The sequence below is a fragment of the Penicillium psychrofluorescens genome (genome assembly GCF_964197705.1).
Source record: "Penicillium psychrofluorescens genome assembly, chromosome: 2".
Taxonomy (NCBI): domain Eukaryota; kingdom Fungi; phylum Ascomycota; class Eurotiomycetes; order Eurotiales; family Aspergillaceae; genus Penicillium; species Penicillium psychrofluorescens.
Genome location: NC_133440.1, coordinates 245,036 through 260,900, shown reverse-complemented (window position 1 = coordinate 260,900; position 15,865 = coordinate 245,036). Strand labels below are relative to the sequence as shown.

General features: G+C 51.6%; 7 protein-coding genes across 7 annotated transcripts; 5 read left to right on the top strand and 2 right to left on the bottom strand.

Annotated features, from left to right (window-relative positions):
* Positions 1–702: 702 nt before the first annotated feature.
* Positions 703–1,269, top strand: PFLUO_LOCUS2308 (uncharacterized protein; the record flags this gene model as incomplete). The annotated part of the gene is made up of 1 exon (XM_073779435.1): positions 703–1,269. One exon carries the CDS (start codon positions 703–705, stop codon positions 1,267–1,269), a length of 567 nt encoding a protein of 188 aa, XP_073636390.1.
* Positions 1,270–2,218: 949 nt separating this feature from the next.
* Positions 2,219–4,266, bottom strand: PFLUO_LOCUS2307 (uncharacterized protein; the record flags this gene model as incomplete). Its single annotated transcript, XM_073779434.1, has 5 exons — positions 2,219–2,513; positions 2,575–3,882; positions 3,937–3,947; positions 4,002–4,033; positions 4,092–4,266. The coding sequence occupies 5 exons, from the start codon at positions 4,264–4,266 to the stop codon at positions 2,219–2,221; spliced, it is 1,821 nt and encodes a 606-aa protein (XP_073636389.1).
* A 1,042-nt stretch (positions 4,267–5,308) lies between these two features.
* On the bottom strand, positions 5,309–6,490 carry PFLUO_LOCUS2306 (uncharacterized protein; the record flags this gene model as incomplete). Its single annotated transcript, XM_073779432.1, has 3 exons — positions 5,309–5,655; positions 5,703–5,761; positions 5,820–6,490. The coding sequence occupies 3 exons, from the start codon at positions 6,488–6,490 to the stop codon at positions 5,309–5,311; spliced, it is 1,077 nt and encodes a 358-aa protein (XP_073636388.1).
* Positions 6,491–7,476: 986 nt separating this feature from the next.
* On the top strand, positions 7,477–8,904 carry PFLUO_LOCUS2305 (uncharacterized protein; the record flags this gene model as incomplete). Its single annotated transcript, XM_073779431.1, has 2 exons — positions 7,477–7,880; positions 7,959–8,904. 2 exons carry the CDS (start codon positions 7,477–7,479, stop codon positions 8,902–8,904), a joined length of 1,350 nt encoding a protein of 449 aa, XP_073636387.1.
* An 812-nt stretch (positions 8,905–9,716) lies between these two features.
* Positions 9,717–11,511, top strand: PFLUO_LOCUS2304 (uncharacterized protein; the record flags this gene model as incomplete). Its single annotated transcript, XM_073779430.1, has 6 exons — positions 9,717–9,912; positions 9,971–10,104; positions 10,173–10,523; positions 10,593–10,649; positions 10,706–10,881; positions 10,929–11,511. The coding sequence occupies 6 exons, from the start codon at positions 9,717–9,719 to the stop codon at positions 11,509–11,511; spliced, it is 1,497 nt and encodes a 498-aa protein (XP_073636386.1).
* A 1,920-nt stretch (positions 11,512–13,431) lies between these two features.
* On the top strand, positions 13,432–14,067 carry PFLUO_LOCUS2303 (uncharacterized protein; the record flags this gene model as incomplete). Its single annotated transcript, XM_073779429.1, has 2 exons — positions 13,432–13,961; positions 14,025–14,067. 2 exons carry the CDS (start codon positions 13,432–13,434, stop codon positions 14,065–14,067), a joined length of 573 nt encoding a protein of 190 aa, XP_073636385.1.
* A 302-nt stretch (positions 14,068–14,369) lies between these two features.
* On the top strand, positions 14,370–14,814 carry PFLUO_LOCUS2302 (uncharacterized protein; the record flags this gene model as incomplete). Its single annotated transcript, XM_073779428.1, has 2 exons — positions 14,370–14,439; positions 14,507–14,814. The coding sequence occupies 2 exons, from the start codon at positions 14,370–14,372 to the stop codon at positions 14,812–14,814; spliced, it is 378 nt and encodes a 125-aa protein (XP_073636384.1).
* Between the last annotated feature and the right edge of the window lie 1,051 nt (positions 14,815–15,865).

Genomic DNA, 15,865 nt, shown 5'->3' with positions numbered 1-15,865 from the left:
GATGTAGTGACTATAATCAAGTTAGGCATAAAAGAACGCATTGCCCTAATAGGTCTGATAGGTAGAAATTTGAAATTAATGGCGTTGGTAGTCTAATAAATCGATTTGAAATGTCTGTAGTTGGTTTAGTGCGGCGCTCGCTTGGGATTTACGTTAGCAACACGTTCGCGCTACCTGAAATCGTCTACGGCGTATCGCTTGTCTTCAGCCCGCATGTCCTACTCTTCATTATATTATTTTACGTTCACGCCTTTGAAGCGCCTTACTTAACATCGATGGAAGACCTTCGGAGATTGCTTGTTGAGGGTGGCCGACATGAAATGCCGCTTCCCTTGAAGAAGGAGATGGATAATTACTGTGTCTTTCCGAAGGTTGAGGTGATCTATGGCCAGCCCCGCATTTTGTGGGAGACGCCCATAAGTAGTAGCACACTCGACGCACAGCTCAGGACATCCGGTGAGATACACGGCTTCCTTAATCATTTTTTCTCTTACCAATTTCGATACGGAGGAGGTGATTTACTTAACAAGAGTAGTAAGTGGACTTTAGATTCGCAAAGTTCTGATTTTCTCTAGATGAGCGGACTAACTCTTCTACCTAGGTTTTGTTAGTGAAGCACAGCGTAATGTGATCATGGCCTACGCCACTAGCAGAACGTTTATCAGACATTATCGTCCCTGTCGGCATACTGGCTTATAGGAGATGATGTGCGGCCTCAATCCAGACGAAGAGTTCTCAAAGGCTGTGACCCGGATGAGCCGTTGGATTGATCAGCGGCGGCCACGATACCTGAGCGACGCTGACCGGGAATCAGTGGAGAAATACCCAGAACTGCAATCAGCCATACGCTGGCAAGTCGATTTAGAGACCCAGTGCGCTGATCGCTCTCATAACCCAGCATTGCGGGCGATGCTGGAGGACCAGAAGCGTCAAGTCCACAATCTGCGCCGGCGTCTGCAAGACAAACGCCGGAAAGAAACACGCCGTGATTTCAGTCGGAAACAGGCGGTGATTGACATTGAAAGACAGCTGACTGGTGAGGCTGTCAGTGATGAGCCTGCGCGCGAGGTATTACGGAAGGAGTTTGAAATGCCATCGGAGCAGATTCTTCTGGAGGAGACATTCTTTACTTGGTCCACTACCGATTCATTAGAAGACGAGTGGACGCGGCGCAAAAAAGCTGTTGCTGCTGGAATACAATATTGCGGCTTTCAGAGGGGGTGGACCCCTTCGGGGACGACGGAAGCGCTCTGCGCCGTCCGACAGTGAGGACGTTGTTCCCTCTCCGCCAGCTCGAAAGATCAGGACTGCTACGCCGCCGAATACGTCATCAGAGAACGGACATACCTCTGACGGGAAGCAAATCCCAAATTCAGAGCAAACATTCGCATGCTTCCAATGTCCTAAGGCATATGCGGACTACAATGGAGTGAGGAGGCATTTTAGGGACTCACACTTGATAGACCGAAGATGTAATTTTTACGATCTATCCGTCCTGCACGAGATGCGCTTGCTAAGGCATGCTGGGGAAGTCCATGGCCTTCGAACATGAGCGTCGGATTCTTCTTTTCCGATCTTAGAGGCCCTTCCGCCAAACTTCTTTTTTTTTTTTTTTTGTTTCTCTGTTTAGACACATTTGGCGGGGCCATGGTTGTTAGTGACTATTTTATTAAAGCATACCAGAATTCCATCGTAGTTGTTTCGACCTTTTGATTGATGGGTCATAATAAAATCGGCTGTATTTCTCTTTAACTCATCTCAATATACCTATTTCACGCGAGCAAACGACATTCATGAAATTGTATAGCTAGATTTGTTAGGGAACAAGCCAAATTGTATCAATTAATAGAGTGTCCTATGTACAAGAAGGATTCGTTAAAGAAGAAAGAAAGAAACAAGGGGAAAACATGATAAGGGGGAAATATAGTAGAATAGAAAGGCCGTTAGTACATAAAGCTTTAGCTGAGTATAACTATATTAGGACATTATACAAAGGTCCCATAACAAGTCGGTAGATAGACCACCTGGTAAATTACCCAATGGGGATTTTACCCTAACACCAACTACACCATCTGGCCGTTGTTGAAGAAGAATTGTGTTAGGGAAAAAAAGGCAAGCTTTGCCATGTCAAGTAAAAAATGCAACAAAGTAGATGGAACGTAATCTTGCAGCCGGAGATCCAATCCCCAACAGATAGTTACATGTTATTGGATACTCCCTATCGGATTTTGGGAGTGTGTTGAAGAACCCAGTCGCGGCTCTCCTGCGCTATTTGGGCGATGAAACCAAGCACGCGCATTGCAGTCTTGGCCATTTCATCCACAATCCCACTGTCAACGGCATGCTTCTGCACTTGCCGGTAGAAGACCAAGGCACAAGTCAGCGTCCCCATTACCAACGCCGCCTTTACCCGACGCAAAAGCCGTTTTTGGCGGCCCCGAGGGGCTAAGACCCGGTCCCAGTCAGACAGCCGGGGGTACTGACATCGCAGATAGAAATCCAGCTGGGAGCGACTACATAGCGTTAGAATCGCCTCACTCTAGTCAGTGTTTGAGGAAAATGAGGGTCACATACGGATACATCACCGAGTTGTACCCACCTCTACCGTTGTACCAACTCTGACACCCAGCAAATACCGTAGTGGCCATATCGCGCCGGATACCTGCCAGCCAGGTCTGGACAGCAACAGTCTTGGGCTCAACAGTCTCAACTTCGCAGTTCAAAACGGGGGTGATCAGTCGCAGTGCATGATCCACGCTGTTTTCAATTGCCATCATGACTGACGTGTGTCCCGCAAACGTGTTCGGCCCTAAAATTAGGAAGAAATTGGGAAATCCGTCCACTGCTGTTCCGAGATAAGCATGCGGGCCGCCCCGAGTCGCCCACAGCCCGTGCAGAGAAAGCCCACGTCTTCCCACGACAGAGACCGAGTGCAGAAACTGGGTGGCCTCAAACCCTGTCGCGAGGATAAGCGCGTCAGCATGGTAGGTCTTGATCTTGTTCTTGTCGCCCACGGTGATGGAGGTATCGGCTGCGCTGCGCCAGGGTCGTGATTCGAGCAAAAAGCGCGGGTCATGCATCCCCCGCAGCCAGTCATTGTCATATATCCGGCGCTTGCACCCCATGTGGTATTTAGGCGTCAGTTGGTCGTGGTATGCGGTGGGAGCTAATGCCCGCATGTGGGCAAGGGACGATGCCTCCTCATGTTGCCTCAAGGATCCGTTCGGTTGCTGAAACACTGTGTACCATAGTAGCTCGGATACACCACAGAGCAGCATTCGAACCGTATAGCCCAGGCCTGGTATAACGCTATATATGCGTGGTGCCCACCTGGCATAAGCCTCTCGTCCACCGGGCTCCTCCACACGCGGCACAAGCCATGGCGGTTCCCGCATGATCTGAGTCAATGATTTGACGTTGGTTTGGAGTAGGGCCGGTGCAATCTGAGCCGCACTGCAACCAGACCCAACGAGCACGACATCTTTACCATCCAAATTCGTCTTCTCGGGCCAGCGGGCTGAGTGTATCACCTCTCCGTGATAGTCATCGCGACCAGCAACGTCGGAAGGCCATTCAGCTGGATCGGCCAGAACCCCCACAGCACTGATCACCACCTTGGCCCGGACAGTCTCGACGGGCCGTGCAACTTCAGGATCTCCGTTCCCCGACTCTTGGCCATGGATCTGGTAGACCTGTAGCTCCCATTCAGCATCCTCCTCAATCCACTCCACAGACGTGACTTCCGTGCCGAGCTGTATTTTATCTGCGATTCCAGCTCGCTCTACCACGTTGTACAGATAGTCGACGTAGTCACGACCGGAGGGAAAGATAGTCCTAGACCGATAGTTTGGTGCAAAGGAAAAAGAGTAAAAGAATGCCGGTCTAGCTAACATTAGCTTTCAGTTTCATCTTCGGGGATAGTCATCGACTACTTACACATCGCATGCCTAGGGGAGATATCAATATACAACATATCCAATGCAGCACGGGGAACGACTTACCACGCCGGGATACCGGTTGCTCCACCATGTGCCTGTTTCCTCGCGAATGAGTCAAGCTCCTTCACAAAGTCATGTACCGTGAGCACCTACCTCCAATGCCCGATTGACGGTCGAAGATTCGGAATTGATCGCAACCGCATTTCTGCTTCAGTCGACAGCCCGCTGCGATGCCCGATGCCCCCGCTCCAATAACGACCACAGGGTAAAACGTGCGTGGCGCGTCATCATACGCGTTCTGAACTCGAATGTTTAGCGAGCCAGCCATCGCAATTGAAGCACAGCGGTACCAGAGATGATAGAATAGAGGGATGCAAGCGCTCTGGCATAGGGAACAAAACTGAACATAAATTGGAACTCGAATTCTGTGCGGGGAGAGCCCTCGCAATGACAGACCGGCATTCAGCTAGAAACCACACTTTACGATATACAATACATCCATCCCTGCTGATTGCCTAGGCTGTTACTGCCAAGGCTGAGGCCAATGCACATCTAGACAGCCCCCAGCTGAAAGGCAAACAGGACCATCGTCATGCCACACGCCTGCACCCTGTGGATCCCGAGGCACTACACTCGAGCAATCACCCCGCTCTTCATCATCGGTTACGGTAAACGGCAGGAACAATTTGCTGGTGAAGGGTAAAAACACATGCTTGGTTGGGGGAAGACGCGTCACTGGGACATGTTACATTGGGGGCCAATAGCGTTATGCCAATGATTGACTCGCGTTGTGCCCCCCGCGATGAGTTGATAAACAGCCGACCAAGATTCATTGGCCTCGCTTCTGTTGGTGACGAGGCCCGGCAAAACTAACGTGGTTTTCAAAGTAGGTAAATCGGGGAGGGGTGGGGCCGTGGGGGCCCAAAAGATCTTAAAGTTGATCCTGCAGGCGCGAAAGAGGAAAATGGAGAATTAACTTCTCAGTACTGTACATTACGCAAATGGTATGGCGGTATTTGCATACAGGGTATATCAGACTTTGCAGTACCACTGTACCGTCCGAGCGATTGTTTTGGTGTGGAAGTTCTAGGAGAAATCCATGACCAGGATGGACGTGGAAGTGCTAAGCAGTTATTCTAGTCTTATCTCTACATGTACACCTCTTTTCATGTCTCAAAAGTCGCCCGAGATTTTATGAACCCAACGGCATCTATAAACTTCTACGTTTTATCGGATCATAATGATCATAATCACTCTGCCATTAAAACACTCTAAACGCCATGGACAAGAAATACAAACGTCAACAAGACAAGGCCATTGGTGAGGTCTCACTATTTACAGCCCATTACAGTAGATACCATCCATAATGCTTACACCACTTGCACCTCTTGCTGGACTCGAATCCCTTGGCTCGAATTCTGGAGACCCCGTGGATCGTCCGCCGCAATGTGGGTTAGGGGCAGTACGTCATTGTGACTATCATTCATCTGGTAGTAGTGCGCGGGTCGCGACCCGTAGCTCTTCATGTTCGAGTTACCCGGGTTGATGGCCTCGAGGTGGCTGGTGTCACCGTGCGAGGACTTGCCGTAGCGACTGCGCAAAATGCTTGGGAGGTTGCCGACCTTGGGGAGCCAGGGACGGTAGATGGGCAGACAGGCGCACAGGATGGCGACTCCGAGATTGATGACGGACCAGAGGGAGGCCTGAGAGAGTGAGACTGGAACAGGTTAGCAATTGGCCGCCAGATTGTACGCCGAGACTCACGAAGTTGGTTGCCGGGTCGGTAGACGTAGGCGATGCGGATGGCACCAGTTACAATGACACTGTGCATGTTAGTACCGGATTTGTTGGACCACCATGTTAGTCGGGGAGATGGCTTACAAGACACTCAGCAAGAAAATCCCTAGCAAGGCCAGCTTCTTCCGCAAAGAGAGATGCAGGCTGGCGATGGTCTTGAGAGGAAGTGCAATAATAACCACGTCCAGGAGCAGGTCGATAAGCTCCATTGCTAGGAAGTAGTCGGCGAAGTTGAAGCAGGAGCCACCTGCAGTGGGATCCCAGAACTGGCGGATGGGGATACAGTACAGCATGTCTCCAATGAAGGCGGCCGTGAACCAGACGAGACAGAAGATCCCCGCGCCGTAGTTGATGCGACGGAAGGAGGCGACGGAGAAGATGCGATGATAGAAACATAGGATCGACATCTTGACCAGCGTCACGTTGATGGCATAAAGCGGCGGAATGGCATACTCCGATTTCATGTACTGGATCAGGTTCTCTTCGGCCTCTAGCTTGTTGGTATAGACCTGCCCGCCCCCGTAGGTGTAGACTCCTACCAGGACATCGCCGCAAAAGCCCATGAAGACGACGACACTGATTATGGCCAGCCAGTCGTCCAGTCCCAGGTGGTTGCCCAACATTCGCCGAGTGCCGATGCGTAGACCGACCGCCACAATGGACAGGACAATGAAGAATATGCTAGACACCAGGGTCGCATAACCGGCCTGGTTAAGCCCAAGCTTGTAGGGGTGTGATGTTGCTATATCGGCCATTGTGATAATCCTGCTTTCTGTTCAAGCTCGTCTTTGTTTCTGTTTTGTCTCCGTGGGGTTTATCGTTCCCCTCTGCGTTAGGATTTCTTCCACAAAGATATCTTCAGGACAGCACCGCATAAGAAGCAGGGGGCAAATGATATATTAATGTCCGAGGACACCTGCAGGTGCCGGATTCTGGGCCCCCAACCTGGCCCCGGTCGTTTGACTAGGGAGGAGGACCAAGAGTACATATCAGGTTTCGTAATAATACAATAATGAAAAAACCATATACGACAAGATTTGATTTACATGTAACATACGATGGTCTACTTGTAGACGTGGATCGGGCGTTGAAATGTAATCGCCTTGATCATTGATTGCTGAAGTGGTGAAATGGCAGATTCGCTTAAAAGGTGAAGGAATTAATCACCGAGAGCAATCATAGAGGTGTTGGAATGGGCTAATGTGGCTTGTTGCAATGTATTTAGTGGGTGGCCAATATCATCACCCCGGTCATTTCTTCTGTGTCATGGGTGGTCAAGTTCACTCAGGCCGATCATTCCTATAAGTGATGAAATTTTAATCATCCTGTAGTATCTCGTGCTTCGATGTGACTACCGTACAGGACGATCAAAGTGCACGTACATCCGACATGACTATGCAGAACAGAGGGGCAGAGCGACTGTATTTTTGGGGAACGGATGAACAGGGATTCCATACTCGTGGCGTTACTACCCTGCTCTCTGAATCCTCCCCTCGAGTAGGTTTACTGCCGCACTACACTAGGAAATGATCTACTACTACTACTACCACCACTACTAATAATGATGATTGGGTTTCATAATGGCAATGGACGTCACCATCTCTGCAGCTCAGTTCCGAGGGATCGATGGGAACAAAGAATGGGGCTTCTATTTTAATCCTTCTCCGCACTCCCCCCCATCTCATCCTTTTTTCCTTAAACCGATAGTCCCCCATCATAGATTGTATTTGCCCAACCCATCATGGATTTCCAGAACTCCAAGCACCTGGTGGCCGCAGCCCAGAAGGTGCGTGCCGAGTACCTCAAGGGCGCCCACAACACCGCCATCTCCATCCAGCAAAAAGCCACCTGCCGCAACGATCCCGTCAAGGGCCCTTTGTGGGTTAGCAAGTTTTCTCTCCCTAGCCCGACTGACGATACCTCCCGCGACCTTCTCCTGCAGCTGGTCGACGAGGCCAACGAGCACCGGGTACGCTACGACCGCCCGGCCTCGGCACCACTCGACTGTGAATGGGTGGGCTACCGCAGCAATGTCCAGAAAGACACGCCGGAGCCAGCCATTGGGGAGAAGGAAAAGTTCGACAAGTTGACGGCGGAGACCACGAGCCCGCTGACCATCCTCTACCTCTACGGGGGCTCTTTTGTGTCGGTCCCTTCCCTGCTCTCTGTTGTCCCCTCCCCGATATCTATCCCGAGTTCTGACGATGATCGATGATCGATCAGGTTGAATACCCCCTCTGGCTATCGCAAGACGGCCGCCGCTCTATCCCAGTCCACGGGCGCTAAGATCCTGCTCGTGCGACAGCGACTGGCCCCGCAGAATCCCTTCCCCGCGGCCCTGCTAGACGCCTTCCAGGCCTACATCACCCTGCTGAAACCCCCGCCAGGCAGCCCCCACGCGCCTGTGCCCGCCTCCTCGATCGTCGTGGCCGGCGATAGTTCGGGGGCCTGTCTGGCCTTGGGTCTTCTCCAGGTCTTGCTCCGGCTGCAGCGTCGAGGAGCCACCATCACCTTCCATGGTGCCACACAGCCGCCAGTCGTGCCGGCAGGTCTGGCCCTGCTCAGCCCCGTGGCAGACCTCACCAACGGCTTCCCGTCGTTCGAGCGCAACGCCCACTGCGACATCTTCCCCATCCCCATCGAGAAGCTTCCGTACCTGGAGAAAAGCTTTCCCACCTGTCCTGCCTGGCCGACGCGACCACCCCGCGCCAACCTCTACTGCGAGGCGGGCATGCTGGCCCATCCGCTAGCAAGTCCCGCCGCCGCGGACAACTGGACGGGCGCGTGTCCGATCTGGATGGGCTCCGGACAGGAGCAGATTGTGGATGCTTCTCGACTCGTGGCGCGGGAGATTCATCGTGCAGGCGGGTCGGTCACCCTGTGCGAATATGAGAGTATGCCCCACACCTTCTTCTGGGTGTTCCGGGCGGCCCCGCAGACGAAGCAGATCCTCGGGGAGTGGGCCCAGGCGATCGTCCGGTTTGCGGGGGGCGAGCGACCGCCGTCGAGTGCGCTGTTCATCCGGGCGCGGGGACTGAGGGCGGAATCGCTGGAGGTCGAGAATCTGGTGCCGTTCACAGTGCAACAGGCGCAGGAGTGGATGTGGAAGAAGACCCACGGCTACACAGTACCGGCCTTTCATCGGGAGGGGAATCGATCCAGTCTGTAGTGGGAGATACCAACATACCATTCGTACTTTCTCGCTAATCTATGAGCTCATATGGTGGGATCCTCCACCACACGACAGGGGAACCGATGGCCATTGGTGGAAGTCCGCAAGCCACACGGCCCCCAAAAAGTTGAATGCAAGGTTCTTCAGGGATCTGAGTGACAGGGGACGTGCGCTAGATAGGGTGTCGGTACATTAACTTATGTCGGAGTGGAATTCCCACTAGTCATTTACTGGGATCCATCTTCCGCATCCTGATCACCTGATCTGATCCATCAGATCTAGGCGTCCAGCGCAATTTCCACCTTCTGGCAGTTTTTCCGCTCTCTGCCCCTATAAAATCCAGGATAATAGATAGACTGAATATCATCGTTTTCATCATTGTCTGAATCAGACAGCTTGGTAGAATTACTAGTGATTACGCTTATTTCCCATTTCCACAACCTAGCTTAACTTTAGTGCGGCTGGGCCGTGGGTGGTGGATGAGCGACTCCGTAAGGGGACTGGATTTCGCCATTCGGCCCCCAACCGACCTGGGCGGCTGACCACGGATCGAGCCAACTACGAATTCATAATTCTGAACTTTATTCACAAGTTAATACAAAGAAATGGAGGGGCCTATCAACGGCCCCCAACATCCAACGCGTTTCAGTCGGCCCCGCGTTGCATCACCACCTCCTCAGAGGAGGTCGGTTAACTTGGCCATGACATGAAGGCCAAAAGCGAATAAGGGATCACATGACAAATCAGTCAAGAGGATGGACGCATCCTCATACCTCACTGTAAAACCATCCCGACTCCACTGCACCAGAATGGATGTCCTGCTGCTGCTGTCGCTGGCCCTCGTGGCCCTGATCTCTCTCCTCGCCTACCGAGTCTACTTCCATCCTCTCGCTCATATCCCCGGTCCTCCATTGGCCAAGATCACCTATCTGTATGAATGGTACTACGACCTGTATCGAAGTGGCCAGTTCACCTTCCAGCTTCGGGCCCAACATCGCAAATATGGTACCAACCCCACCCACCGTCTTCCTAGAGCCGACCTGATGTACTGCTTCCCTACCAGGCCCAGTCATTCGCATCAACCCCGATGAAGTGCACATCGATGACCCTGATTTCTTCGATCAGGTCTTCAACCAGACCAATGGCCGCGCAGAGAAACCCCTGCGCGTCGCGGAGGCCTTTGGACCCTATCCGGCGGTATATCTCCCCCTCTCCATCGGTTCATCTAGCATCTACGAGAAAGGGAATATCATTGACAGAGCTAGACTATTGGTACTCAATCGCATGACCTACACCGTGTGCGCCGTAATGCCCTAAACCCCTTCTTTTCCAAGAAATCCGTCACCGACCTAGTCCCAGTCATGTGGCGTCCAATTGAGATTCTGCGAGAGCGTCTGCACCACGTGGCTCAGACGGGTGGCATGCTGAATATGAAGTACATATACGCCGCGGTGACTCTGGATATCATCAACGCCTACTGCTTTGCCCGTGAGCCCGTTAACGTGCGCCAGCCCGATTTCGGTCGTAAGGGATTCGATGATGTGGATAGCTTCCTGGAGGTCAGCTTGCTGAATATCCATATTCCATGGTTGATGCGCCTCACATATTCACTGCCGGTAAGGCTGTTCTGCTCTCCAAACCAGGGAGACACATACCTAGGTACTCATCCGGAGTGGAATATTTAGGACCGCGTCAACAAGATCCTGGCCCCGGCCATGGCGGACATTTTGGATTTTCGTCGGGTAAGGTCGTCGCATGTGAGATAGAAGGAGAGAGGGGCTGACCGGCATCCCCATAGGATTTGTCTCGGCAGGTAGAGGCTATTCGGCATGGTGAGGATACAGCGTACGAGAAAGCCGGCCATCGGACAGTCTTCCACGAGCTACTAGCCAGTAAGCTCCCCGCGGTCGAGCTACAGAGGGACAGGTTGCGCGATGAAGCCTTCAGCTTGGTGACCGCGGGTTCCGGGACAACGTAAATCTTTCTACAGTGACTCTTGTTGAGAAACTAACCGGTCCCAGAGCATATGTACTACGTGGGACAGCCTATCACATTGCTGCCAACCCAGCGGTGCGGCAACGGCTGCATGACGAGCTCGTGGCCGCCATCCCGGACCTTCAGCAATTTCCCTCCTTGACCAAGCTCGAACAACTCCCCTACCTGACAGCCGTGATCCAGGAGGGTCTGCGGCTATGTGACCCCGTCACCCATCGCATTGGCCGCCAATTTCCCGACCAGCCGCTCCAATGCCGCGGGATCTTCATTCCCGCAAACACTACCGTTGGCATGACGGCAATGCTCACCCATCTCAACGACACCATCTTCCCGCAGCCTCGCGTCTTCCGCCCCGAGCGCTGGCTGGGACCCGACGGCAAGCGACTGGAACGATACCTAGTGCCGTTCAACCGAGGCACGCGCTCTTGTCTAGGTATGAATCTGGCGCGTGCCGAGCTGGTTCTGATCCTAGCGGCGGTCTTCCGGCAGTTCGACTTCGATGTGTCCGCTGTCCAACGCAGTCGCGACATCGACGTGAGCCGGGACTACATTTTGGGGGCGCAGGCACGCGATACGCCAGGCATTCTTGTGACGGTGAAGGCGTGTTAGTACAAGGCTGTGTTAGCTAGTTGGTTAAATGTTGATCTTAGTTGATGTTAGCTGTACAGGGTAGAATTCATGACCCATTTAGGAAATACTTCCGGAAGAACCCATAGACCCATAAATGGTGTGAAGAAACCTAGTTGCGGCGAAAATCGCAACTGCATGACCATGTTTCACGAATACGAGGAAGTATCCTAAAGTAACTCGTGCAGCCGGGCAAATGCCCTCTGCTGTTAGATGACCTAGTGCGTGTATACAAGGCTAGTAGTAGCGCAGATCAGACCATTCTTCCTTCGTCAACTTCCCTAGAGATCTGCCTGCGAACACCACTGTACTACCGCCAGTGCGCCGTTCCAGGTACCGCCCTACTATACTAGATACGGGTAAAGGGGAAATATGAAAATTACTCGGGGTCAATTCTTTGGTAATGCACTAATCCCAAGCCTGCTTAGGGCCGTTGGTGGCGGCGGGAAAGAAGTATTACGTATATTAGTGCATCAACTCAAGCCCCATCCACAATAGTTTCTGTATGCAACCCTCCCAATGACGCACAGATGGGCGGCCTTGCACGAGGCTATGGTCCAGGGGTGAGTAGGCCACCCAAGCGAGTGGGCCAGCCGAAAACACCATAGTAAATGGGATATTTTACAACTCAATATCTCTACAACCATAGCTTGATATGAAGTTTTATTATATAATAGTACTTTTTGGATCATACGTAGCCTATTTATGAGATTTAAAAGGTTTATCATGTTTTGTAGTTTAGATATATATATTTGTTGTCTTCGGAGTTGTATTTTTTGGTAATGCAAGAAAATATTTTTTAAATTTTGACACTCGCCCAGGAATTACGTTACCAAGCTGTCTGATTCAGACAATGATGAAAACGATGATATTCAGTCTATCTATTATCCTGGATTTTATGGGCAGAAAGCGGAAAAAACTGCCGGAATGTGGAAATTGCGCTGGACGCCTGGGAGATCAGGTGATCAGGATGCAGAAGATGGATCCCAGTAAATGACTAGTGGGAATTCCACTCCGACACAAAGCAACCAGGCAGGATTCCCATCCCTGGCGGGCGGCTGCAGGGATCGGCCATCACTTCCACAGAGAACGTAACGATTACCGGGTATTTTCAAACTTGATAGTCTGCCGAGACCTGCAGAGCTCTATACGTACAAGATACCCCGCAGCCGATCACTCTGGGATGCAAACAAATGAGGGATTCAAGAATGTGTTTTTTCCTAATCATCAACCGTCACTATGGCTGAGGATCAAAAGAGCCATCCAGATACTCGTAAAGACACTTTCCCCTCCGGCTCAAGTCCCTCGGACATGGAAAAGCTGTCGGAAGAAAAGAATGTGAGCAGTGGTGGGGACGGTGAAAACAAAGAGGCTTTCCATTCCCCAGCACTGGAAGGATGGAGGCTCAGACTACTCACAATCGGGTGTGCATCGACGTCGGACTCCCAAAGGCACGACAATGGCTAATCTATCGTGCTAGACTTTGTCTTTGCGTCTTTCTCTCTTCCCTCGACATCACCATTGTCAGCACCTCGCTGACAGCCATTTCCGATGACCTACACGCGTTCGAACAAACCAGCTGGGTGATAGCCAGCTATTTGACCTCCTATTTCAGTATGCACCCTTCAGACCGTCCATCTTGGCCTTCCGGTTTCTTACTGACTTCTGTGCGGGTTTTCTCATTATCTGGGCCAAGCTGAGTGACTTCTTTGGTCGCAAAATGATGCTCGTCGCTGCGGTGGTGATCTTTCTTGCCTTCTCGGGAGGATGTGGAGGAGCCCAAACCCCAATCCAACTGTAGGTGATCTATTGCTTCCATCCCGGATGAGGACAACCATTTGACTGTCTCTCAGTATCCTCTGCCGTGCCTTCCAAGGTGTTGGTGGTGCGGGCATTTTCAGCATGGTACCAATTATCGTGGCCGAGATGGTGGAGCCCGCCAAATACGGCGCCTACAACGGAATCGTCTCCCTTGCCATTGCGTTCAGCTTTTTGCTGGGACCGCTGTTCGGCGGAGCCATCTCGGACGGCACCACCTGGCGCTGGATCTTTTACATCAACCTACCCGTGGGGGTCGTGGGACTGGTTCTCGTCCTTGTGGCCATGCCGGCTGGCTTTCCTGACCCTTCTGCAATCGCAAACCCAAAATCCTTCAGTCTCATTAAGCGAAACGTCACTCTTCGTGATCGCATCGACTATCCGGGCTTTTTCATGCTCCTGGCCGCTTCTGTCTTGTTGATTGTGGCCATTGAGGAGGCTGGTATCTCCTTCGCCTGGAGCTCCGCTCTGGTCATTGCCTTTTTGGTGGTCGCGGGATTGCTCTTGATTCTCTTCTTCGCCTGGCAATGGTATTTAGATCACACCAAGTCCGCACGGGAGCCGGTTTTCCCCTGGCCGTTCGTTAAGAAGCGGGTGTTGATGGGAATGTACCTGTAAGTGTGTTCTCTTCTCCATCATTCCGGCCCCAAGATTTGAACTTGGATGCACGTTTACAGGAAGTATTCTGCCCAAGATCTGATGCTAATGTTGCCCGTGTAAAAAGAAACGCACTACTATCCGGTGTCCCTTTTGTGACCCTGGTGCTTGAATTGCCCCTTCGATTTATGAGTATCAACAGCCGTTCTGGCCTCAATTCGGGCGTTTGCATCTTACCCTTCACGCTGACCATTGCTTTCGGATCCGGCTTAACGGGCGGTCTTACAACGCGAGGTCGCGTTCCACCCATCGTGGTACTACTCGTCGCCACTATCCTCCAGATCCTGGGAATGGGTCTTCTTTACTCAGTTCCCGTTAACACAAGTCTTCCAGCCCGCATTTACGGATATCAAATACTAGTTGGAATGGGCACGGGCCTCAGTTTGACTACCCTGTTGAACATTGTCCCATTTGTAGTCGAGCGACGTGTTCTAGGTAAGTTCTTTCCTCCCTCGCCTGGCCATGCTCGATCCATTTCTCTGACAGACCGTTATCATAACAGCCGTTGCTCTGGGTGGAGTCACTCAACTGCGTATCCTAGGCGGTGCGGTGGGGGTCTCGATTGCGACGAACTTATTGAACAATACGACCAAGAACCAACTGGCAAAGCAATTGTCTGCCGACGTGCTTGCCCGTATTCTCAGAGACGTATCTTCAGTACGGACCCTGTCGTCGGCTGATCAGTCAATTGTGCATGCTGCTTTTGCGGAGGGATTTCACAAACAGCTAGCTATGATGCTGGGATTCTGTGCAGCTGAGGTAATTGCCTTGGCTCTGATGTGGGAGTGGCCGATGCGACGCTTGGCATAGATTTATTGTCTATAATTATGCGTGTTGTCTGAGAGGAATTGTCAAAATGAGTCGGTGTAAAGATTCTAGGTCTAAAATGAATTGTTACGATTTGTCGCTTACGTTACGCTATAACCTTCTATACAGTTACTTCAACAGCAAACTAAACCAGTTCCAGTATCAACACCTTTTTGTTCCATCTATAATGAAATATATAATAGCCGAAATAGAGGCCCAAGATATATATGACTTATCCCTCCACCAATGTGAAGTGGAATAGTGCGCACGCAGTGGCAATATGTTTTGGAACCGATAGCCAACGCCACGCATGCCCTAGTCCAACTTGAAAAACTGGTACGGGCCGTCTGCAAATTACAAACATCGTATTTTTAAAACAAGTCGTACTTCACACTTCGATCAGGCGCCACTAAACTTTCTCGACTGGTCTGCCTTGGGGCCGCTTAAATCTGACTGCAGGTACGTTTGCACAGGTAGTTATCCTAAAGAAGGCAAGATGCCAAACGCAATATGACGGTGCAGCAGCATCATAGTGTATTCTTTTGGCCCCCGCGAGGAGAAGTCTTCACACCGTCCCGGGGGGGTGCATGGGGGCCAAAATACAGCCGCTGTGGATGCTACGCAGTGAAGAATGGACCATTGATGAGCCGTGTTGGTTTGAATGGACCGGTTTGTCGGGTGTGACCACATGCATCTTGTGTCCGGCCTGCTTCTAGGCCGGTGGTTGACAGACCTATCATGCAATCGAATCGGACTCCCCGTGGCTAGCATAGCGTGTTATCTAGCAGGAGATCAGCGGCAGGGCAGAGACCAAAGTCGATGTCACAGGCACGCCTTGCATAAGGTCGTCGTCATATCCTTGTTGGGCTTCTTAGCTTAGTGCATTCAGGCAGTCTGCGCAGCACCAACGGCGCCAATTCAATTCATATCTTTCGCCATCACAATCTGTCTTTATCAGGCAGTTAACCAGGCGAACTAGCTATTACTGCGTTTATTTCCTCTTAGCGAGAACTGGATGTCAGAAGAGATAGCTCTGTCGCTTTTTAAGCTGTCA